The 22474-nt window shown below is 40.3% G+C and overlaps 1 protein-coding gene and 2 long non-coding RNA genes across 6 annotated transcripts in view; 2 read left to right on the forward strand and 1 right to left on the reverse strand.

The window, feature by feature from the left end:
• LOC138757253 (protein unc-13 homolog B-like) overlaps nt 1–22474 on the forward strand; it is a 615971-nt gene that overhangs the window by 258868 nt on the left and 334629 nt on the right. For all 4 annotated transcript variants that reach the window (XM_069924286.1, XM_069924287.1, XM_069924289.1 and 1 more), the window contains one exon: nt 5917–6034. In XM_069924286.1, coding sequence (XP_069780387.1) covers nt 5917–6034 — 118 coding nt within the window. The remainder of the gene's footprint in view (nt 1–5916; nt 6035–22474) is intronic.
• Nucleotides 1–22474, reverse strand: part of LOC138757255 (uncharacterized) — a 701670-nt gene that overhangs the window by 201244 nt on the left and 477952 nt on the right. The window lies entirely within an intron of this gene.
• On the forward strand, nt 15229–17041 carry LOC138757256 (uncharacterized). Its single transcript, XR_011353460.1, has 2 exons — nt 15229–15337; nt 16681–17041. It is a non-coding gene; the product is annotated as an uncharacterized lncRNA (long non-coding RNA).

Consider the following 22474-nt stretch of genomic DNA (forward strand, 5'->3'; position numbering starts at 1 on the left):
AGAGGGACTACCGGGTGCGGAGCGCCGGTGGAGACGTCGCAGAGCAGCGTGTTGAGGCTGTCCGGCAATTTGAGTTCCTCAGGTCAGAGGCCCGTGATGGCGTTGTGAAAGGCTTGTGTTTTTGCACTGCATCCTCCTCCAGTGCCTGCACTAGCTGGGCATAGTCCAGGCCGAAGGATAGGTTGTGGATGGTGGGCCTTGAGAACGCGTCTGCAACGACATTGTCCTCACTCGCTCAGTGTCGGATGTCAGTGGTGAACTCCGATACGTAGGACAGATGTCGCTGCTGGTGCACCGACCAGGGATTCTTGGACATGGTAAGGGCCTGTGTGGTCAGTGAAAACCATGAATGGCCTGCCCTCCAGGAAGTACCAGAAGTGTCTGATGGACAGATAAAGGACCAGAAGCTCCCTTTCGAAGGTGCTGTATTTTAGTTCTAAAGGGTGGAGGTGCTTGCTGAGTAACGCAAGTGGGCGCCACTGGCCCCCGATGGCTGTGGCCGAAGTGCCCACTGAGAGTGCGGTGTAGGCATCAGGCTGCGGGTGGGCCAGTAGGGTGGCGCTTGCCAGGGCATCGTTCGTTGTGATGAAATCGTTCTCGACCTCTTCCGTCTACCGCAGGATATTATTTTTGGCGGCGATCAGTGCGAACAACAGCCGCATGATGCAAGCCACCCTTGGGATGAAACGTGGTCAGATTGTTGAGGCGATGGTAGTCCCTGCATGGGCGCCAACCCCCAGAAGCCTTTGGGACCCTGTGGAGGTGGGAGGCCCAAGGGCTATCTGACCTGCGGACGATCCCCAGCTCTTGTAGTCGGAAGAACTCCTCCTTTGCCAGCTGTAGCTTCTCAGGGGGAAAAGACCTGGTTTGGCATGGGGGGAGGGCCCTCGTCAAATTGTGGTGGCAGACCCCAGGTTGGGGCATGGCGGGAGTGAACTGTGGCCACAGGATGTCAGGAAATTCATTGAGTATGCAAGAATACTCATCCTTGGTGGCGCCGATGGAAGCTATTCCAGAGTCACACGTGTTTGTGGAATCGAGGTGGATGGATTGAAAAGTGCGGGCATGTACCAACCACTTGCCTTTGATGTCCACCAACAGGCTGTGCAGAGGAAATCGGCTCCCAGCAGCACTGTGCCCTCCATGGCCAGCACGAACTTCAAGCAAAATCTGTCCTTGCCAATCTGGATCTGGGCGCTGCGTATGCCAAAAATCTTGATGGAGGATCCGTTGGCTGCCCATAGAGTGGGGCCTCGTGCACGGGTGCAGGCCTTGACTGCGGTCAGGGGAAGCACACTCAGCTCTGCTCCAGTGTCTACTAGGAAACGTCAGCCACTGGACGTATTGATCACGTGCAGGAGGCTGTTAGTGCGGCCAGCGTCACAGCCATTAATGGCAGCTTGCCGGGTCGTTTCCCTGAAACGAACAGGCTGCCTGCACTTGCGGGCTTGGGCCCCCCAGCGTTAATGGTAGAAACACCATGTGGGGTGTTGCTCTTCCAGTTTATGCTTGGGGGATGTCTGCAGCCGGCTGGGTCCCGGGTGGGTGACCTTGCTGAGGGCGGCCTCGTTTTCTCACTTGGTCCGCCAGAGCAAGTCTGCACGGGCCGCGACTCTCCGCGGATCTGATCTGCCAGGAGGAGTTGGATATCCTCCGGCATCTGCTCGAGGAAAGCCTGTTCGAACATCAAGCAGGGCCTGCGGCCCTCTGCCAGCGTGAGCATCTCGTCCATGAGGGCAGATGGGGTTCTGTTGCCCAGGCCGTCCAGGTATAGGAGTCTGGCAGCTCGCTGCCAATGGGAGAGGCCGAAGGTCCTGAGGAGGAGTCTTTTGAGAGCGAGGTATTTACCTTCCTCCGGTGGGTTGTGGATCAGGTCATCCACCCTGGCCACGGTTTTTTCTTCGAGTGCACTCACGACGTGGTAGAACATCTTGGCATCTGAGGTGATGTGTCTGAGGTTGAACTGTGCCTCTGTCTGCCCGAACCAAGTGCATGGGCGATGCGTCCAGAAAAAGGGGGGGGGGGGGGGAGAGTTTCACTGTGACCACGTTGACTGCTGTTGCATCCATATCGGGAGGCCAGAAAACCAATGTACACACACACACACACACACACACACACACACACACACACACACACACACACACACACACACACACACACACACACACACACACACACACACAATCACACCACAGGACATGGTGGAGGTTTCACTTGAACTGTTTATTCAAACTTCATGCGCGCCTTTTAAGGGCGTCGTGATCTCCGCCCCCATACTGGCGCTGATGTCATCATATTCACCTTAGACGCGTGCTTTGGCCTATGCCACGAGGCACTGAGATCCCCCAACGGCGCCATCTTCCCTTGGCTGCCCCGCAGGTGCGGCAATACAAGCGGGGCCGGTTTGCCACAGCTATGTGCGCCACCATAGTCCAACATTTCGGTGCAAAACTAGATCAGATTTGAAATCTATTAATTTTCAGAAAATCCATGAATAAAATGCTAAATATAAAATGTATTCTGTGGAAAGGACAAAGTTCAACTTCACTTTGACAATAAATGCCACCTTAAATACATTCTTTTTCAGCAATTCCTTTGAACTGATAGAACTTGAGGATTTTTTTTTGACTTCATGAAATATAGTAAAGTTTTAACTGTACCAGTTGCTTAATTACTCTCCACACTTCAGGACACCTTTAAGTGTTTCCAGCTGTCAGATTTGCTGTGAATCAGTCTACTGTTGGTCTGATATGTTTAGAGATGCCTCTGAGACATTTTAAAATTCAATATAACTGCCTTTTAAAAATAATTTAATGCAAATCACTCGTGATTGAAATTATGTAAAGTTATGCCATATTAATGCACTGAGCTCGGTCGCAGTCATGTACTTACCTTTGTCATTGATGATGTAAGCAATGTGACACGCGAGCGTAACATCACGTATTTGTGGGTGTCTTAAGCGTCAGTATGTGGGATGATGGATCTCAGACATAGGAGGAGGGGAGTGAGAGCTTTAGGATCACCCATCTGGCAGTGAGCCAGTGAGAAGGTCAAAGGAGTTTGTCTGGGTGGTGTTTGGGGAGTTGAAAATGCATGTTGTGCCCAGTGAATAATAAAGTCAACTTCATGGTGTACTGAAAGAAACAAGTAAGTGGGTTCTTTATTGCTAGTAAGCTGTGGTAAATCAGTGCCGTAACAGATCGCATATTATGATAAATTTGATAGAGGATACATATAGCTTTTGTCTGATATCAAATGTGTATGGAGTGAGCAAATGTGGGTAAACATTCTTCTCCTTTTTATTGATTGTTGTAAAAATGTTTTGAAGTTCACGTTTCACTCAGCAGTAGTTGAGAAACCAGAAAATGTATGAAATTTTTAAAGTAAGCCAATATGGACAAGTTCATGGAATTTAATGATGAGAATTTGATGATGGGCATTTATTGTCATATACATCAGTACAATGTACTATTGCAACAAAATGCTTGATGCTGCTGTCGAGAAAGGTAAAACACACTAATAAACTGTTAATATAAATTAAATGAACACAAAATAAAAAAGATAATAAATATAAAAGAATAAATGGAACAGGTGTGTTATTTTGATAGTGCAGACAGAACTTTGGAGTAGTGTTGTTTAGGATAGGACAGGGAAGTTCAAGAGCCTGATACCTGTTGGATGTGCAACAGAATGTGAGTGAAACTCCCATCTGATAAGATAAAGTGGTGTGCTTCTGGTAATTATGATATTTATCCATTCAGCGATTATTTACTTCCAAATTTTGACTATTGCTTGGTGTTTTGAACTCTCTTGATATTAAGTAGCACTCAACAGAGTGCTTTGTGTAATAGATTTTGAACCTAATCTCTTGAAAAATAATTTTCAAGGAACAATTATATATCTGGAACTTAATCTAAGCATAATTTTAACTTTCTCTTTCTGCACTGGTCTTCTTAAGATCAAAAAATAAAAAGAACTGAGGGCATGAAGCTCATCCATTTAGGGAAAAGGTGTAATCTTCTGTAATTTATATTTACATCTTGTTATTTCAAATGTTCAGCCCTCTGCCCTAAATAAAAATAATTTTATCCTGTTCATGCACATTGCAGAATAATGAGTGATCGAGCCATACAGCATGAGAACTGACCTTTTGCTCCACTAAATCTGTGCTAACCATCAAACATCCATTTACACTAATGGCAGTAATTTTCTACAAACTAGAGGAAATTTACAGTGGCCAATTAACCTACTAACCAGTACATATTTCAAATGTTGAAAGAATCTGAACCAGTTGGAGAAAAACAATGCAATGACAAACAAAAGCATGACTACTGGAGTTGAATCAAACTCGAATTGCTGGGCCCAGACCTGTTAGAAGTATACAATGCTCTGCTTCTGGCTGGCAGCATGTCAGAATCCAAAAGGAAGAGCATTATCACCTTCATGTAAAAGAAGTTGAGGGAAAAAGAAGACATCAGGAATTGGAAACCCATTTCATCTTAGCAAAATTGACGTCTTTACTAATTGGGACAAATCTGCTCTGAGTCATGATCGACCCAGACCAAACCTAGGCTGTATTTAGCAGGAAAATCTTGGATTGCCTTGCATTGACAGGGAAGTGGACATATGCATGTTCAACATTGAATAGGGAAGGCCTTCAACAGGATAGTGTACAAGTATGGATGTACTCTCCAAAAGAAGCCTTGAGGAGGGAATCAGGAATTGGATCCAACTGTTCTACACGGACATCCTTCGTGCATTCAAATCATTGGGTAGGAAACAGATAGCTTCCCCATTAAGTCTGGAGTCAGGCAGGGTTGCCTGCTCTGCTGTCTTGTTTGTGTGTTGCACAAAATGTGGGCAAAAGAGGGATGATATTGCCAGGCAGTGAAGGAAAAACTCCCTGTGCATTGACAACTTCACCATCTTTGGTTCAGATTCACAGTCAGTCTGGAGACTCAACATCTGGGACCATTTTGAGTTGACATCAGATGCCGGACCTAACCAGAGGAAGCAAGTCCATGGCTTTCAGTTGCTTGCCCCTTTGATCCACCATCCCCTTAACAATCCCCTGAAGGCACTTCCAGGGTCTTTCCACTATTGGGAATTGTGGGGCAGAAACTAATGGGGACACCCTTATACAACTGTAGTGGGTATCACCCCAGCATACCACATTCAGGGCATTGGTGCTATGTAGTTAATGATTGGCTGACACTACAATGTACAGAAACAAAATATATTGATTAATTGGCAATATGAAGCTAAGAATGTAAAAACAGGCTTTGCATTGTTTTCCTTGGTATATTTGTTGAAAAAAACCCTGAGTTTTTGGAGTTGCAAGGTAGGAACTCAACAAGCTGAGCCATTGTGCTGTCCAAATGAATTCTGTAATGAGATCTGATCTTTATCCTTTATTTCCTTTCTTACTCATGCCACTGACAAAAGGCAAAGGAGGAAAAACCCAACACCCAACCCCAACCAACCAATTTTCCCCTGCAGCCGCTGCAACCGTGTCTGCCTGTCCCGCATCGGACTTGTCAGCCACAAACGAGTCTGCAGCTGACGTGGACTTTTACCCCCTCCATAAATCTTCGTCCGCGAAGCCAAGCCAAAGAAGACTCATGCCTTGTGCCAAACCTTCCATCCTTATTGATAGTGCTGGAAATGATTTGCAGAAATTAGATTTTTCTTTGTTCTCTGATATCATGGTAGTCAAAGTATGTTTCTGCAGTCCTATCCTTTGTGTCCAGCAAAACTGCCTCACGGATATTTTAAAAATATTTTTCATGCACTGTAAGATTCTTTACACAATGATGTTGTTTTATTTCTCCTTGCGCAGGTTTTGAAATATTATTTCGTAGTACAATATTGTTCAGCTCTGATTTAAAGATGTATTCCTTTTCCTTTCCATAGTGAGATCAACCGGTTGGAACTTGGTTTAATTGTTGAAGTCTGGAACAAAGGACTAATATGGGATACAATGGTGGGCAATGTGTGGATACCACTAAAGAGCATTCGACAATCTGATGAGGTAGGCACTTGAATGTTATTGCAAATTAAGTACCATGGGAAATTATTCTCTGTACAAGTGTCTTGAATAAATTCCAAAATTTTTGAAAAATGGCTAATTCAAAAGTTTCCCTTTGTAACGTATTAACTGTAATTTGATTTTTACAGAATAGTGCTCTGTGTGAATTATTTCATTGTTTTCTTGCATTGAATCCATGAACAGGTTGATTTTCTTTATCTTGTTCCTTTTTATAGCTATTGACATACTAATTGGTTGGTAGTGTGATATTCTCTTGCACTGAAAGGTTGAACTTCTTTTGAATGAGATTTTTCCTCATTAACTGTCCTTTTTTCAACCTTTTTTGTTTATATTTTAAATTGTATATTTCTACAATTCATTAATTCACGTAATTAAGATTTGTGTGCAGTTTACTGGATATAATGCATTATGCTCAATATATTCATTGCAGAAAAATAAACCCTGCTGATTGGAAATGTTAAAATATACATTCAACCTTCACTGTTTTAATACCTTGCAAAAATACAACCCCTCTTGGAGAAATGGAAAGTTTACACAGTTGCTTCAATGAATTTATTATGCTGCAATCTGGTTTAACTTTGACCAATGACATCATTTTATAAAGATGATAAGAAAATTGCAGGTGTTGCTTAGCTTAACATACAGCAAAAAAGGAAAATTTTACCTGGTTGAATTCAAATTAAAATGATTAACTTACTGATCATCAATCCACTAGAGAACATAGCTTCGCTTCTCCACAGACTTCAGCTCGACCTGTTTATGTAGTTACCAGCAGGAAGTTCTAGCATACTTTCATAATTTTGGATGTGGGAGGTTATCATCTTCTTTGTTGCCAAGAAATACAAAGCTGCTAAATATTTTTCAGCAAAAAGCTACAGATTCTGGAAATTATAATAAAAACAGAAATGCTGTAAATACTCAAAAGGCCAGATGGCATGTGCAGAGAGAGTAACACAGTTCAAGTAGTTGTCTTTTGATCAGATCTGGAAATTTGAGAAGTAAGTGTGTTTTAAGTTGCAGAGAGTGGGAGGAGAGGAAAGGGAGTGTTTGTGATAGAGACTGAGGTTGTTCATGTGATGGTGATTGATCTTGCCTGAGTGCATGGAGAATGCTTGTAAATCATTGGTGAACTGTCCGGAAGTGTCTAAATAGAAGAGAAAGAATGAAAACAGTAGAGAATTTTTTTTTCCGGAATTAAGATACAAATCACAATAGCTGATGGATATTGAAATAAAAGATACAGTACGTTTCCGATTATCTGAAATGCCTGGGACTGGACGTGCATCAGTTAACTGCATTTTTTGGATAATTGAGAAATGGCTTTAAGCCACCCAGAAGCATTAGCAGAATACTTGTATCGGTCGTCACCGATCCCCGACGTCTTCTCACTGCCGTTGCCAAACCTGCCTGGGAGCACAAGGTCCCCGCTCCAATCCCTGACACCTCCCCACCGCTGTTGCCGAACCTGTCCAGGAGTCTGAGGTCCCCACAACGATCCCAGACACCTCCCACCACCATCACGGATCCTGCCTTGGAGAGTTAGGTCCCCACTCCTACCACTGTCACCTCCCCCACCCCCCTGCCCCATGCTGCTACCACTCTCCCTCGTCTGACATGGCTGCTGCCACCCTCCCGTCCCTGGTTGGACGTTGCCACTGCCACCTCCACCCAGTCCAACATTGCTGAAAATTCTGTGTCCCCCCTCTCCAATGCCCCCTGATTAGATTTGTTCTGACGCCGACTCTGGGGACAGCAGAGAACCAAGTACAGTGGAGAGTAAAGAAGAAATGGAAAGACAGAAGGGAGGGAGTTACCTGAAACCAGAACAATCTCCCGAGGGCGTAGGCAGGTTATAAATTTAGGAGGAGCAAGCACATAAAAAAGGCACCATGACACATACCAGTGGCTGTACTGATTTTTTGGCGTCGTTGGAAAGTGACAGCAGTGGAGGCATCAGAGCGGGGGGTGGGTGGGGGGGGAGGTGGTGGTGTGGGTTTGGAAAGGCATCACTTTTGAAAAATGTGCTCGGGAGAAAGGCTGCTCTCCCTGAACCCCCCCCACCCCCACTCCCAGGTATGCCACTGAATCTACTCATGCATTGCCTGGCCTACTGACTTCCTCCAGTCGCTCACTGATGTTACAAAACTGGTGCTAACAGTGCATTAGAACCCCACATAAGCATGTTGAGAGAATTTTTTTTTCCAATTTGTAATGTCATGTTGCCGCTGAAAAAAAATGTGAATAATTGAGAATTTTGTTCAAGTGGTTTTTGGATAATCGGAAACGTGGTGCAATGGAAATGGTCAGCATACAAGGTATCAAAGAGAAAATACAGAAATATTTGTGGTATCCTTACTTGAAGTTAAGTTTGGCATTGTTATCTTGTAAACAATAGAGAAATAAGGGTGGTAATGGGAGAAAAAAATGAAAGTGACAGGAAACTAGAAACTCGAGGCCGTTTTCCCAACTGAATCTATGTATTCTACAAAACAGACAAGAAGTCTGAGTTTGGGGACTTCTCCAATATAGTGGAGACCACATAATGAACTACATTGCATTCTGAACCCTTTGCCACAGTGGAAGATGTACAGAAGAAGTACTGCTTCATCTGGAAGGGGTGTTATATCATTAAAGTGTTATTTTGCACTTTGGAATGTGGTAATGTGATAGATCTTGGAGACTCTGTTCTGATCTCCATACAGCATGAAAACAGGCAGTTTGGCCCAACTCATCGCTGCTGTTCAAGTTGTCTTCCTGAGCTAGTCCTATTTACCTGCATTTGGGCCATATCTCTAAACCAGTATTTATCACAAAAAGGCAACAAAGAGAAATATTACTGATATCATAAAACGGTTGTGAATTTGATGACAAAACATGAAATTCTGAAAAAGAATTCTCACCAAGTCAAAAGTCTTGACTGTGGTCAACTGCTCCACAGTTCCTATCCATGAACATGTACAAATGTCCTTTATTTCTTGTAATTATACCCACCTCTATCACTTTCTCTGGTAGCTCATTCCAAATAAACAGAACTATCTGGGTGAAAAAGGACCCCATTGACTCTCCTAATAAGTTAAACCTATGCCCTCTGTTTTAGTCCACATCGCTGGGAAAAAGATTGATTATCCACCTTATTTATAACCCTCACGATTTTATAAATATTAGGTCATTCCCTCAGCCTTTTTCACTTCATGGAAAGCATTCCCAGCGTATCCTGTCTCTACATGTAACTCAAACTCTTCATTATTAGCAACAACCTCAATGAGGCATGCAATTGGGAGCTCAAATTCTGAGGATACACAATCTATAGGAAAGATAGGCAGGAGGGTAGAGGTGGAGGGCTGGCTCCGATGATAAGTAATGACATTAAATCAATAGAAAGAAGGTACATAGGGTCTAAAGCAGTTGAATCAGTCTGGGTTGAATTAAGAAATACCAAGAGTAAAAAGATTGTATTAGCAGTTATATACAGGCCCCCAAACAGCAGCTGAGAAGAGGACTATGAGATACAGATAGAAATACAAAGGGCATGTCACAAGGATAATATCAAATTAATTATGGGAGATTTTAATATGGCAGGGGATTGGAAAGGACAGGAATTTGTAGAAAACCTAAGATATGGATTTTTTGAACAGTCCACCAGGGGATCCGCAGTTCTAGATTGGGTCATGTGCAATGAACCTGAGGTCGTTAGGGAGTTAAAGGTCTTGGAACCTCTAGGAAGCAGTGACCACAACATGGCCGAATTCAATTTCAAATTTTAAAAGGAAGAAAGTTATCGGATGTATCAATTTTACAGTGGAATAAAGGAAATTATAGTGGTATGAGGAAAGAACTGGACAAAGTCGACTAGAATAGCAAACTAGTAGGAGGAACAGAGCAGGATTGGAAGATATTTTTGCAAATATTAAAAAGCATACAGGATAGATATATTCCTAGAAAAAGGAAAGTAGTCAAAGAAAAAATGGTACCTATGTGGCTAACGAAAGAAGTTAAGGCCAAGATAAAAACAAAGGGGAGAGCATATAAGATAGCTAAAACTAATGGGAAATCAGTGGACTGGGATCTTTTAAAAACTTACAGAAAGAAATAAAGAAAGTCATAAGGAAAGAAAAGATTAGTTATGAAAGGAGATTGGCAAACAATATTTTAAAAATCCTAAGATTTTAAAAATATATAAAAAATAAAAGAGAGACACGTGTTTACATAGAAAACGATGCTGGGGAAATTATAATGGGTTACAAAGATATGGAAGAAGAATTAAATCAATATTTTACACCTGTATTCATGGTGGAAGACATTAGTAATGTCCCTGACAGACAAAAGCTTCAGGGAGTAGAATTGGATACAATTAAGATTACTACAGAAATTGTGCTAGGTAAGTTGAATGGATTAAAGACAAATAAATCTCCCGGACCGGACGAAGTACACCCGCAGGTTTTGAAAGAGATGGCTTTGGAGATTGTAGATCCATTGGTGACAATCTTTTATTTAAAAACTTTTAAAACAACATAAAATCAATAACAACAACAACAAAAAAAGATTTTTATATAATAAATTAAACCCCCCTCCCTCCCTCCCCCTCAGCCAGCCCCCTTAAGGGGATCCAAGAAAAACATAAAACATATACAATATTTTAAAATATTTCCAAACTCATATATTCCAAGTAAGGCGACCACATTTTAACAAAAAAAGGATAATTATCATGTAAATTATATGTTATTTTTTCCAAGATCTCAATTCATTATGCCAATGTACTATATTAATCTCTACATTATCTTTCCAAGTAATTGCTATATATTTTCATGCCACAGATAACACCAAACGAACAAATGCAATTTGAAACTTATCCAACCCCAATCTAATCAAAGAAACCGTATAACCCAACAAAAAAATCAGTGGGTCTAATGGTAATTTAATTTTAAATAATTTCTCCAAAACCAACCTAACCTTTTCCCAAAATGGTTGTACCATATTACAAGACAGGTAAGAAGGCTCCAGTACTTAACCCACATCTAAAACAAGAATCCAAACTACTAAATCCATATTTCTTCAATTTCTCCGAAGTAAAATATAACTGTTGCAAAAAATTATAATTAACCAAACCATATCTTACATTAGTCAATTTAGTTACCCCTTCATAACACATAAACTCCCAATCCTCTTGAGGTATAATATAGGTTAAATCACTTTCCCATTTATTTCTAGATTTCTCCAAATTCAGTTTTTCCATACTTTCTTGTAATAATCGATACATACCTGAAATAAAACCTCACTTTGGTACAAAGGACATCAAAGGTTCAAATTTTGTTAACTCAGGTAAACTCATCTCTTTACCATAATTTTTCCTTATCAAAGCTCTGAGTTGGTAATACACAAATAAAGAATTTACCGATATATCAAATTTCTCCCTCAATTGATCAAAAGAAAGAAACTGTCCTTCTTCAAAACAGTCCTGAATCACTTTTATACCCTGAGAATACCATATCTTTAAATGCTTATTAAACATTGAAAAAGGAATAAGCTGATTTTGGTATAACAGAGTTTGAATTGATAATTTACCATTCGTTCCTAAAACCTCATTTCTTTTAACCCATATCTTTAACAAATGTTTTAATACTGGCATATCATATTCCTGCAGTAAATTCAAATTCCACTAGTGTATGAACTGATGAACATCAAATTCAGAAATACAAGCCAACTCCACCTTAGCCCAACTAGGGGACTGATCAATATCCATCATTCTACTAACAAACTTCAACTGTGCAGCTTCATAATAATTTTGAAAGTGAGGTAACTGAAGCCCACTTAATGCATATTTCCATGTCAATTTCTGCAAAGCTACTCGAGATAATTTTCCCCGCCATAAAAATTTCCTCACTGCCTTATTCAAATCCTGAAAAAAACCCTTTGAAAGTGAACATGGTATTGACTGAAATAAATATTGAATAAGAGGAAAAATATTCATTTTAATACAATTTACTTGACCTATTAATGTTAACGGAAGATCTTTCCATTTAATCAAATCCATTTTGATCTTTTTCAATAAAGGAACGTAATTAAACTTATATAAAGATTGATAGTTCTCATTTACAATTACTCCTAAATATTTAATTTTATCACACCATTTTAATTTTATAATATTTTTACACTCTTTATGATCTCCTTCCAAGATTGGCAATAGCTCACTCTTATCCCAATTTACTTTATACCCAGATAACTCCCCAAATTGTACCGCATGTGCGGTGCGTTGCGTGTTCGTGAACTTTTGGATAAAGTGTGGGCTGTGGGGGAACCCCGACGGCAGCGAGCTGACGAGGTCGGCCTGCTGTTGACGGGGATTCAGACCCGCAGCCACACTGGACGAGTGACAACTGTGATGGAAGAAGAGGAAAGTCCTGCTGTGTCAGAATTAAGGCAGGAAGCGTCTATGGAGGCTGGGATTAAGGAAGGTAGGCCTCAAGAGGGAATAATGGAACCTGAACTGGATTCTGTATTTACGATTTTGGAAGGAATTGCACATCAGATGGAAAATATGTCAGTTACAGATGTCTACACAGTTAAATCAGGGATTTATGGAAATTAAAATTAAAATGAATAATATTTGTGGAGAAATTACTTCTGTGAAGAAAGATATGAATGTGGTTAAAAGTGATGTTAATAGATGTATAAAAGCAGTGGATACTGTACAGGATAACTTTAAAAAAATTGAAGAAGCCTTTTATGAATGTACAGATCAAGTGGAAAGAAACAGAGAAAAAATGGAAAAAGTGGAGGATTCTTTTGTGGATTGGGGATTCAGAAGAAGGAATTGTTAAAAAAGATTGTAGGTCATCCAGAAGATATTGAAGGTTCATATCCGGTAAAATTTTTTAAGAAGTGGATTCCCGATGTGTTGGGTAGTGAATTTTTTCCGGATGGTTTGGAAATGGATCGGGCGCATAAGGCGTTGAGGAGAAAACCCTTTCTGGGCCAACCACCACGTGCAGTATTGGTGACAATCTTCTAGAAATCATTGGTCTCTGGGTTGATTCCAGGTGATTGGAAGGTTACGAATGTGGTTCTGCTGTCTAAGAAAGGTGGCAAGCAGAAAAAAAGGGAACTATAGACCTATAAGTCTGATGTTGGTGGTGGGGAAGATATTAGAGTCAATCCTCAAGGATAAAGTTATGAAATACCTGGAAATGCATGACAGGATAGGTCCTAGACAGCATGGTTTTTTAAAAAGTGTAGATCATGTTTGAATAAATTTTTTGAGGTAATCTCAGGTAGGCTAAATGTTATTTACTTGGATTTTCAAAAGGCTTTCGATAAGGTTCCGCATGCTGGTCTGATAAATAAAATGAAGGCCCATGGAATTACAGGGACACTATTAGATTGGATAGAAAATTGGCTAATAGGCAGGAAGCAAAGGGTTGAAATTAAGGGATCCTGTTCAGAATGGCTGTCTGTAACGAGTGGTGTAAACTGCTGTTTACAATTTATATTAACTATTTGGATTGTGGACTAAATAGTTTTGTGACTAAATTTGCAGATGATACCAAGATAGGTGGTGGAGCAGGAACTGTTGAAGAAATGGTAAAATTGCAGAAGGATATAGGCAGATTGGGAGACTGGGCAAATATATGGCAGATGAAGTACAATGTTGAGACGTGTTCGGTTCTACATTTTGGTAGTGGAAATAAACAGACAAGAGTACTCTCTAGATGGGGAAAATATTCAATCCTCGGAGGTTCAAAGAGACCTGGATGTCCTTGTGTAGAGTAATCGAAAATTTAATACCCAGGTTGGATTGGTAGTGAAAAAGGCATATGCTATGCTAGCATTCATTTCAAGAGGTATTGTGTTTAAGACTAGAGAGGTGTTGATGAGGCTCTATGGGTTTGGGCCCCCTATCTTAGAAAAGATGTGATGTTGTTGAAGAGACGATTCCTGGAATGCATGGGCTGGAGTATGGGGAACATTTGGCAGCTCTAAGATTGTACTCATTGGAGTATAGGAGTGTGAGGTGGGGGTGGGGGGGATCTCATAGATACATTTCAAATATTGAAAGGTTTTGACAGAGTAATTGTGGATAAAATGTTTCCCTTGATGGGTGAGTCAAGGACAAGGGGTCACAGTCTTAAAATTAAAACATAGAGGAGGAAGAACTTCTATAGTCAGAGGGTTGTCGCTTAAAGCAGTGGAAGCCAGATCACTAGGAGTATTTAAAGAGGAAATGGATAGGTATCTCATTAGTAAGGGTATCAAGGGATATGGGGAAAAGGCTGGTAATTGGAACTAGGGGTGGGTTTAGTTTAGCTTAGTACGTAGCCATGAAACAGACCTGATGGGCCTAGTGGTCTGCTTCTGTTCCTTTATCTTGTGTTCTTATGAATATTTTTTGGGACCTCTCTACCTTAATAACATTCTTCCTTTCACATGATGACCAGAATTGTGCACAATATTCCAGATGGGATCCTGCCAACATCTTAAGCAGCTCAGTTTAAGATAATTATCATCTGATTATGCATATACAGGGCCCTCCATGTTTTTCATTTATTTGCCCCTGTGCTCCATAAAAACAGGATCAAACTTATTATTATTAACTTAACCTATCTTAACCCTCTTCTAATTCTAAGTGCACGTGTATGTAATGTGTATATGTTCAGGGAAGTTCTTTGATTCACAGTCCAATCTCACTCCTCACTCCTCCAAGTTCACTAGTATCAGGCAATTCTTATAATGTGAACAGAATTTAACATTTATGAATTTTCACCAGGCTCTTGTGCTTATAGGTAAATGGTTACCGCTCAGGAAGGTTCTAATTGGTTTCAGAGAGAGATTTGTTGCTCATTGGACACATACAAATTGATTTCCCACGATCAGTACTTCAGTGTCTTGCTAAAGAAACTTGCCCTATCATGGGGTTTCCAACTGATAACCTCTTCTTCCAGGACACTACAGAGTTCCTCTTGTTTCCCTTATTTCAGGAGAAACACTCTAGCCAGCCACTTCCTCTTGTAAGGACTACGTGTTTTCAACAGACTGAACTCAGAATTCACAACCCATCTTCAAAATGGCGTTTCAACAAGGTTCCAGAAGCCACTGCAGAAGTCAGTTCTCTCTCTCCCCCTCTCTCTCTAAGAGAAATCCTATTTTGTCTTTTCCTCTCTCTCTGTTTGTAAAACCCAGAACCTCTTGCAGGGCTAACCTAATCTTTGAAAGATCTTTATCAGCGCACTCAGAATTCACAACCCATCTTCAAAATGGCGTTTCAACAAGGTTCCAGAAGCCACTGCAGAAGTCAGTTCTCTCTCTCCCCCTCTCTCTCTAAGAGAAATCCTATTTTGTCTTTTCCTCTCTCTCTGTTTGTAAAACCCAGAATCTCTTGCAGGGCTAACCTAATCTTTGAAAGATCTTTATCAGCGCTTTGAGCCTCGACTGTTTATTTGCATCTGTTTTTTTAAAATTCCTTCCAAAACAGTCCCATTGCATTTTGCAAAGCTACTAGTGCCTACATGACTGGCTTCAGCCAAGCTCTTGCATTTTAAATGAGAAGTAAAGTGTTACTCTGCGGTGACCCCACAATCTATCTCTTTTAGAAACATATTTATGTATAATATAAAATATAATATAAACTGTAATAATATGTACATTAATATAGTCATGTTCACTACTTTGTTGCATATCCCTTGCATGTAATGACTGCTTGAAGCCTGTCATTCATAGACATCACTGAGTGCTCAGTATCTTCTCTGGGTTGCTCTGCATGGCCTCTACTGCAGCCACCTTCAGGTCCTGCTTGTTTTGGGGGTTTGTTCCCTTATATTTTCTCTTCAGTATATGAAAGGCATGCTCAATTGGATTTGGATCTGGTGACTGACTTGGCCATACAAGAATTTTCCAGGTTTTAGTTTTGAAAAACTCCTTTGTTCCTTTAGCAGTGTATTTGGGAGCATTGTCTTACTGAAGGATGAAGTGCTGTCCATTAAATTTGGAGGCATTTGCTCAAACCTAAGCAGATAAGCTGTTTCTATACACCTCAGCATTAATTGCCATCAGCAATTATATCATCAATGAAGATAAGAGTGCCAATACTTGTGACAGCCATACATGTCCAGGCCATAACACCCCCACCACCATGTTGCACAGGTAAGGTGGCATGCTTTAGATTTTGGACAGTTCCTTTACACCTCCACACTTTGCTCTTGCTATCACTCTGATACAGGTTAATCTTGGTGTCATCTATTCACAAAACCTTTTTCCATATTTCTGCAATCTCTTTTTAAATCCTTCTTGGCTAACTGTAATCTGGCCATCCTGTTTCTGGGGCTAACTAGTGGTTTGCATCTTGCTGTGTAGCCTCTGTATTACTGTTCATTACTGCAGACAGTAGTCATTGATACATTAACACCTGCCTCCTGAAAGGTGTTTCTGATCTGTTGGACAGACATTTTGGGATTTTTCTTCATTATGATGAGAATTTTTCTGTCATCAGCAGTGGAGGCCTTCCTTGGCCTACCCTTCCCTTTACTATTACTGAGCTACTCAATACGCTCTTTCTTCTTAATGATGTTCCAAACAGTTGATTTTTGTTATCCTAAGGTTTGCGCAATGTTTCATACTGTTTTATTCTTGTTTTTCAGCCTCATAATGTCTTCTTTGACTTTAATTGGCACAACTCCGGTCCTCATATTGAAAAATGGAACTACAGTCACCAAATGTGATCAAAAGTTTAGAAGCAAGCCTAGCTCTCTTATATCTGCACCAACAAAGCAATTAAACATACATGAGTAACAACAAACATCTGTGAAGCCAAATGTCCCAAACATTATGGTGCCCTGAAATGGGGGAACTGTGAATAAAGAGTGCTGAAATTTCTACATGGTCAAACCAAAGTTTATACAAATGTCTTTGAATAAAATCTGAAATGTGCATTGTTTGAATGCAAATTTAAAACTGGAGCACAGGGCAAATAAAGGAATAAAAAAATGTCTTTTTACCAAACATTATGGAATGGTGCCTTTTACTTCGTATGGAAGCTGTGAGTTTGCTGAGTTTCTCCAACACTTTTGTATATTTCAACAGAACCCAGCATCTTCAGATTTTCTTGTTTAACTTCATTTGCCAGATGTCCCTTTACCTGCTATTAGCCTCTCAATCAATGTTTGTAAGTTCTTGTTTAATACCATGAAAATGAGCCTTGCCCCAATATGTCAAACATACAAGTTTGGAATAGCAATAGATCAGTTCACCTCTTGAATCTATTCTGCTGCTCATTGATGTTTATTGAGCATACCTTGATTGATCTTATTGAAATGTTGACTCTGCATTCCACTCTTAGTATTCTTTGGACTGCTTTATCCCTGCCAGAAAAAAAGCCCAAAGACTTTTACTCTTTTGAGAACAGGCTTCCAAAGTCTCATGAACTTTTGAGCAAAAAAATGTTTTTTCTCTATTAAGTGACCAACCTCTTGCTTTTTAAAATGTTTCATCTAATTCTAGATGCTCCCACAAGAACATCTCCATGCCCATTCTGGTATAACACTTCAGCGATTATGTTATGATCAAGTCTTTCGCATTTTTCTTAACGCCAGTGAAAATGACCAGCTTGTCTTATCTTACCTAAACGAAAACCAATAATTTTCAAGCATTAGTTTAATAAACATTTTCTGAACTATTTTCAATACATTTACATCCTTTTCAAATAAGTGAACAGCATTGTAGGCTGTACACCAAATGCAATTTCAACAATACCCCAGGAACAAAAGTAGGGAAATTTTGCTTCAAATACTCGATTTCTCCTTCCAATAAAGGATAACATTCTGTTGGGTCTCTTTATTACTTGCTGTAACGGCACATGACCATTTGCGAACCTTTCACAGCTGTAGCGAAGATAGATTTGAGTTGGTGGCAGATTCCAGGGCTTTGACTAAACGGTGATTACTTTTGAAGTCACAATATGTTTGAGAAGTTAAAAGTGCTGTTATTATTATTCATTCACTGGCTTTGTCCTTCTCGATAGCACGGGTTACATGTATGCAAGATGATTATTAAAGTCAAGTCTCTAATTAATAACATGGCATCCATTGCATATCAGTGCTGAAATTAATCAACTAATAAATTCATGCCTGGGCTTATGATAAAAATGATAATAATGTTTGGGTAAATGTCCAAGTTTCTGAACACTGTTGCAGTTGCACTCATCAGCAAAGAGTCGAATATACTTCCTGTTTAATTATCCAGCATCATTTATGACTGGATGAATCCTCAGTAACAGTATCCTGATGGGGTCACTATTGATCAGAAATTTAATTGGAAATGAATACTGTGACTGTGAAAGTAGGTCAAAGGACGGTTATTCTGATTTCTAGTCAATCTGACAAAAACAAACTACTTGAGGCATGCAGTGGGATATTTTCACTGTTGTAATATGGAAATATGGCTAATTTCCCTCTCCTCCATCTACACAGGTCTGCCTGGAGTAGTAGTCAGTGTGGCTGTCGCTCAGGGCAGCATGGTTAGTGTAGCAATTAATGCAATGCATTAACGACCCAGTTTTGAATCTGATAGTAGCTGCAAGGAGTTTGAACATTCTCCCTGTGTCCATGTGGGTTTCCTCTGGGTGCTCCGGTTTTCTTTCACAATTTAAAGACATCTGGGATTAGAAGGTTAATGGTTGTATTTAGTGGGTCGGGATAGCCTGCAACAATACTCTTATCTTTTAAAAATATATCTTCTGCACCCAACGTATTGAAAGACCTATCACATCCCACACATACTCTCTTCTCCCTCCCTCCATCTGTTGGGAAGAAAGTTTAAGAGCATGAAAGCACACAGCAACAGTCTTAAAGACACTTTCGTCCCTGCAGTCATCAGTCTCCTGAATGAATCCTACAGCAGTGCAATCGTGTTGATCTTCCTTTTCATTGTAATCCTATACACTCTAAATTGTGCTTCTTAAAGGCTGTAAATTGTGCTTCTTAAAGGCTATTAGTTCTTAAGAACTAACCTGTTAGCCTGTTCGCAGAGGAACCCTTCTCACTGTACGAGCTATTTTGTGGCAAATAAACTTGTTGAGTCTATTTGTTCAGCCTTTTCTCCCCTTCTTTCCCCCACCCTCCCACTTCTCCATTTTGTTTTCTTTTCAGTAGTGTCATTGCTCATCAGGGAAGCTATCACAGCTGTGCTCAGGCAGGACAGACCAGAGGATTCATCTACTGAGGCTATATGGGTGGAAATGATAAACGGGAAAGGTATGACCACACTTATAGGGTTGTATTGTAGATCACCCAATAGTCAGCAAGAATTAGAGGTGTAAATCTGTAGAGAGATAGCAGACAGCTGCAGGAAACATAAAGTTGTGATGGTAGGAGATTTTAACTTTCCACATATTGACTAGGATAGCTTGGAGTTTGTCAAATGTGTTCAGGAAAGTTTTCTAAATTAATATATAGATTGGGGTGCCAATGTTTTAATTTTTAATTTAGACATACAGCACGGTAACAGGCCATTTTGGCCCACGAATCTGTGCCGTCTAATTAACCTACACCACTGGTGCATACTTGTCGGCCAAAATGGCCTGTTACTGTGCTGTATGTCTAAGTTAAAAATTAAAAGTTTGGCCACACCTGATCTAGGGGAACCAACTCGAGAGAATGCAATACTGGATCTGCTATCAGAGAACAAGACAGACAGATGTCAGAAGAATGTGTAAGAGAACATTTTGTATCCATTGATCATAATGTCTTTATTTTCAAGTTAATTATTAAGAAGGATAGGTCTGGGCCTCAGGTTGAGATTCTAAATTGGAGAAAGGCTAATTTTGGGGAAAGGAGAAATAATCTAGAATCCATGGATCGGAATAAGTTGTTTTCAGGCAAGGATATGTGAGGTAAGTGGAAGACTTTCAAAGATGAAATTTTGAGAGAACAGAATTTGTATGTTACTGTCAGGATTAAAGGCAAAGTTAAGAGGCGTAGAGAACCGTGGTTTCAAGGGATTTGGGGATCTGGTTCAGAAGAATAGAGAGCTGTATAACAGCTATAGGCAACACAGAGAAAATAAGGTATTTGCGGAATATAAAAAATGCAAGAAAAAACTAAATAAAGAAATCAGAAAGGTTAAAGCAAGACATGAAGGAAAATCCTAAGAGTTTCCACAAGTATATTAAGAGCAAAAAGATTGTCGGGGACAAAATTGGCCCCCTTGAAGATCAAAGTGGTCAGCTATGTATGGATCCAGAAGAGATGGCGGAGATCTTAAATGGGTTTTATGTATCAGAATTTACTGAGAAAACTGGACAGAGTCGTTGGAAGTGAGGAAAACAAGCAGTAAGACCATGGAACCTATACAGATTAAAGAGGAGGAGGTGCATGCTGTCTTAAAGTTTGGATAAATCCCCAGCACTTGACAAGATATTTCCTTGGACTTTGAGAGGGCTAGTGTAGAAGTTGCAGGGGCTCTGGCATAAATATTTAACATGTCCTTAGTCACAGGTGTGGTGGCAGAGGTTTGAAGGGTAGTTCGTATGTTCCATTGTTTAAAAAAGACTCCAAAAGTAACCCTGAGAATTATAGGCAGGTGAGCCTGACATCAGTAGTAGGAAAGTTATTGGAAGGTGTTTTTAGAGATTGGGTATACAGGTATTTGGATAGCCAGGAACTGATTAAGGATAGTCAACATGGCTTTGTGTGTAGTAGGTTGTGTTTAACCAGTCATAGAGAGTTTTTTTTGAGTAGGTTACTAGGAAAGTTGATGAAGGAAAGGCTGTGGATTTTAGTAAGGCTTTTGTCAAGGTGCCACATGGGAGCTCAGTCAGAAATATCAGATGTTCTATTAGCTACACAGGAAAAGCCAGAGAGAGGTGGTGGATGATTCCTTCTCAGACTGGAGGACTGTGACTAGTAGTGTGCCTCAGGGACTATTGCTGTTTATTATCTATATCAAGAATCTGGATGATAATGTGGTAAATTGGATCAGCTAATTTGCAGATGACAAAAAGATTGGAGGTGTTGTGGACAGTGAGGAACTCTTTCAAAGCTTGCAGAGGGATCTGGGCCAACCTGAAAAATTGGCTAAAAAATGGCAGATGAAATTTAATGGAGATTTAATGTTGTATTTTGGAAGGATAAACCAAGACAGGGCATACATGGTATATGGTAGGGGACTGAGGACTGCAGTAGAAATGAGGGATGAGGAAATACAGATACTGGCATCACCCATAGATAAGGTTGTAAAGAGAGCTTTTGTCATATTGGCCTTCATAAATCAAAGTACTTGGTGTAGGAGTTGGGATGCTGTGGTCAAGTTGTACAAGACATTGGTGAGGCCAAATTTGGAGTAGTGTGAATAGTTTGGTCATCTAACTACAGGAAAGATATCAATAAAATTGAGAGAGTGCAGTTAAGATTTACTAAGATGTTACTGGGACTTACGGAACTGCGTTACAAGGAAAGGTTAAACAGATTTGGACTTTATTTCTTGGAATGTAGAAGAGTAAGGGGAGATTTGATAGAGGTATTTAAAATTATGAGGTGTCTTGACAGAGTAAATAAAGGTAGGCTTTTTCCACTGAGGGTAGGTAAGGTATAAACCAGAGGACATGGGTTAAACATGAAAGGGAAAAGGTTTAGGGGGAACTTATTTGTACAGAGAGTGGTGTGAGTCTGGAGCAAGCTTCCAGCTGAAGTGGTGAATGTGGGTTCAATTTTAATTTTTAAGAAGAATTTGGACAGGTAGATAGATTGGAGGGGTATGGAGGGCTATGGTAAGGGTGCAGGTTAATGGGACTAGGCAGAATGATAGTTCTACCTAGTTCCACTGACATGCACCCTGACCATAGCTCGAGGTTTATTTTTTGTTTATGTGTTTTCCTTTTTTCACATTTCTATTTATTCCATCTCTTCTTGTCCTCCATTTTTTATAACTTTCTTTATGGTTTTTGCTTTAACTTTTCCATATGTTTCCTTTTTGAAATGTACCAGGGACATAGATTAATTGGGTGTAAATAGGGCAGGACAGACTCATGGGCCAAAATGGCTGTAACCTTTCTATATGTCTAAATTTTCTAAAACTTAAATTTTCAACTTTTCAAAGTACGAGTCCATACCAGCTGATTTACACCCAATTAACTTACACCCCTGGAACGTTTTGAATGGAGGGAGGAAACCAAAGCCCTTGGGGAAAACCCACGCAGACACGGGGAGAACATACAAATTCCTTATAGACAGCGTGGGATTTGAGCCCCAGTTTTGATCGCCGTCACTGTAAAGGCATTGCGCTAGGGAGTCACGTGATGGAGTAGTGGCCGGACGGAGAACTCCAGCCCTCTCCAGAAAAGTCGGGAAAAACAAGAGAAAATACAAAGGCACAGAAATAAAAGTTAAAGAAAAGTGAGTATAAAGGTGGTAAGAAGATGGAGACAAAAAAAGAAAAACC

This window comes from Narcine bancroftii, chromosome 3 (genome assembly GCF_036971445.1).
Source record: "Narcine bancroftii isolate sNarBan1 chromosome 3, sNarBan1.hap1, whole genome shotgun sequence".
In the NCBI taxonomy this organism is placed as follows: Eukaryota; Metazoa; Chordata; class Chondrichthyes; order Torpediniformes; family Narcinidae; genus Narcine; species Narcine bancroftii.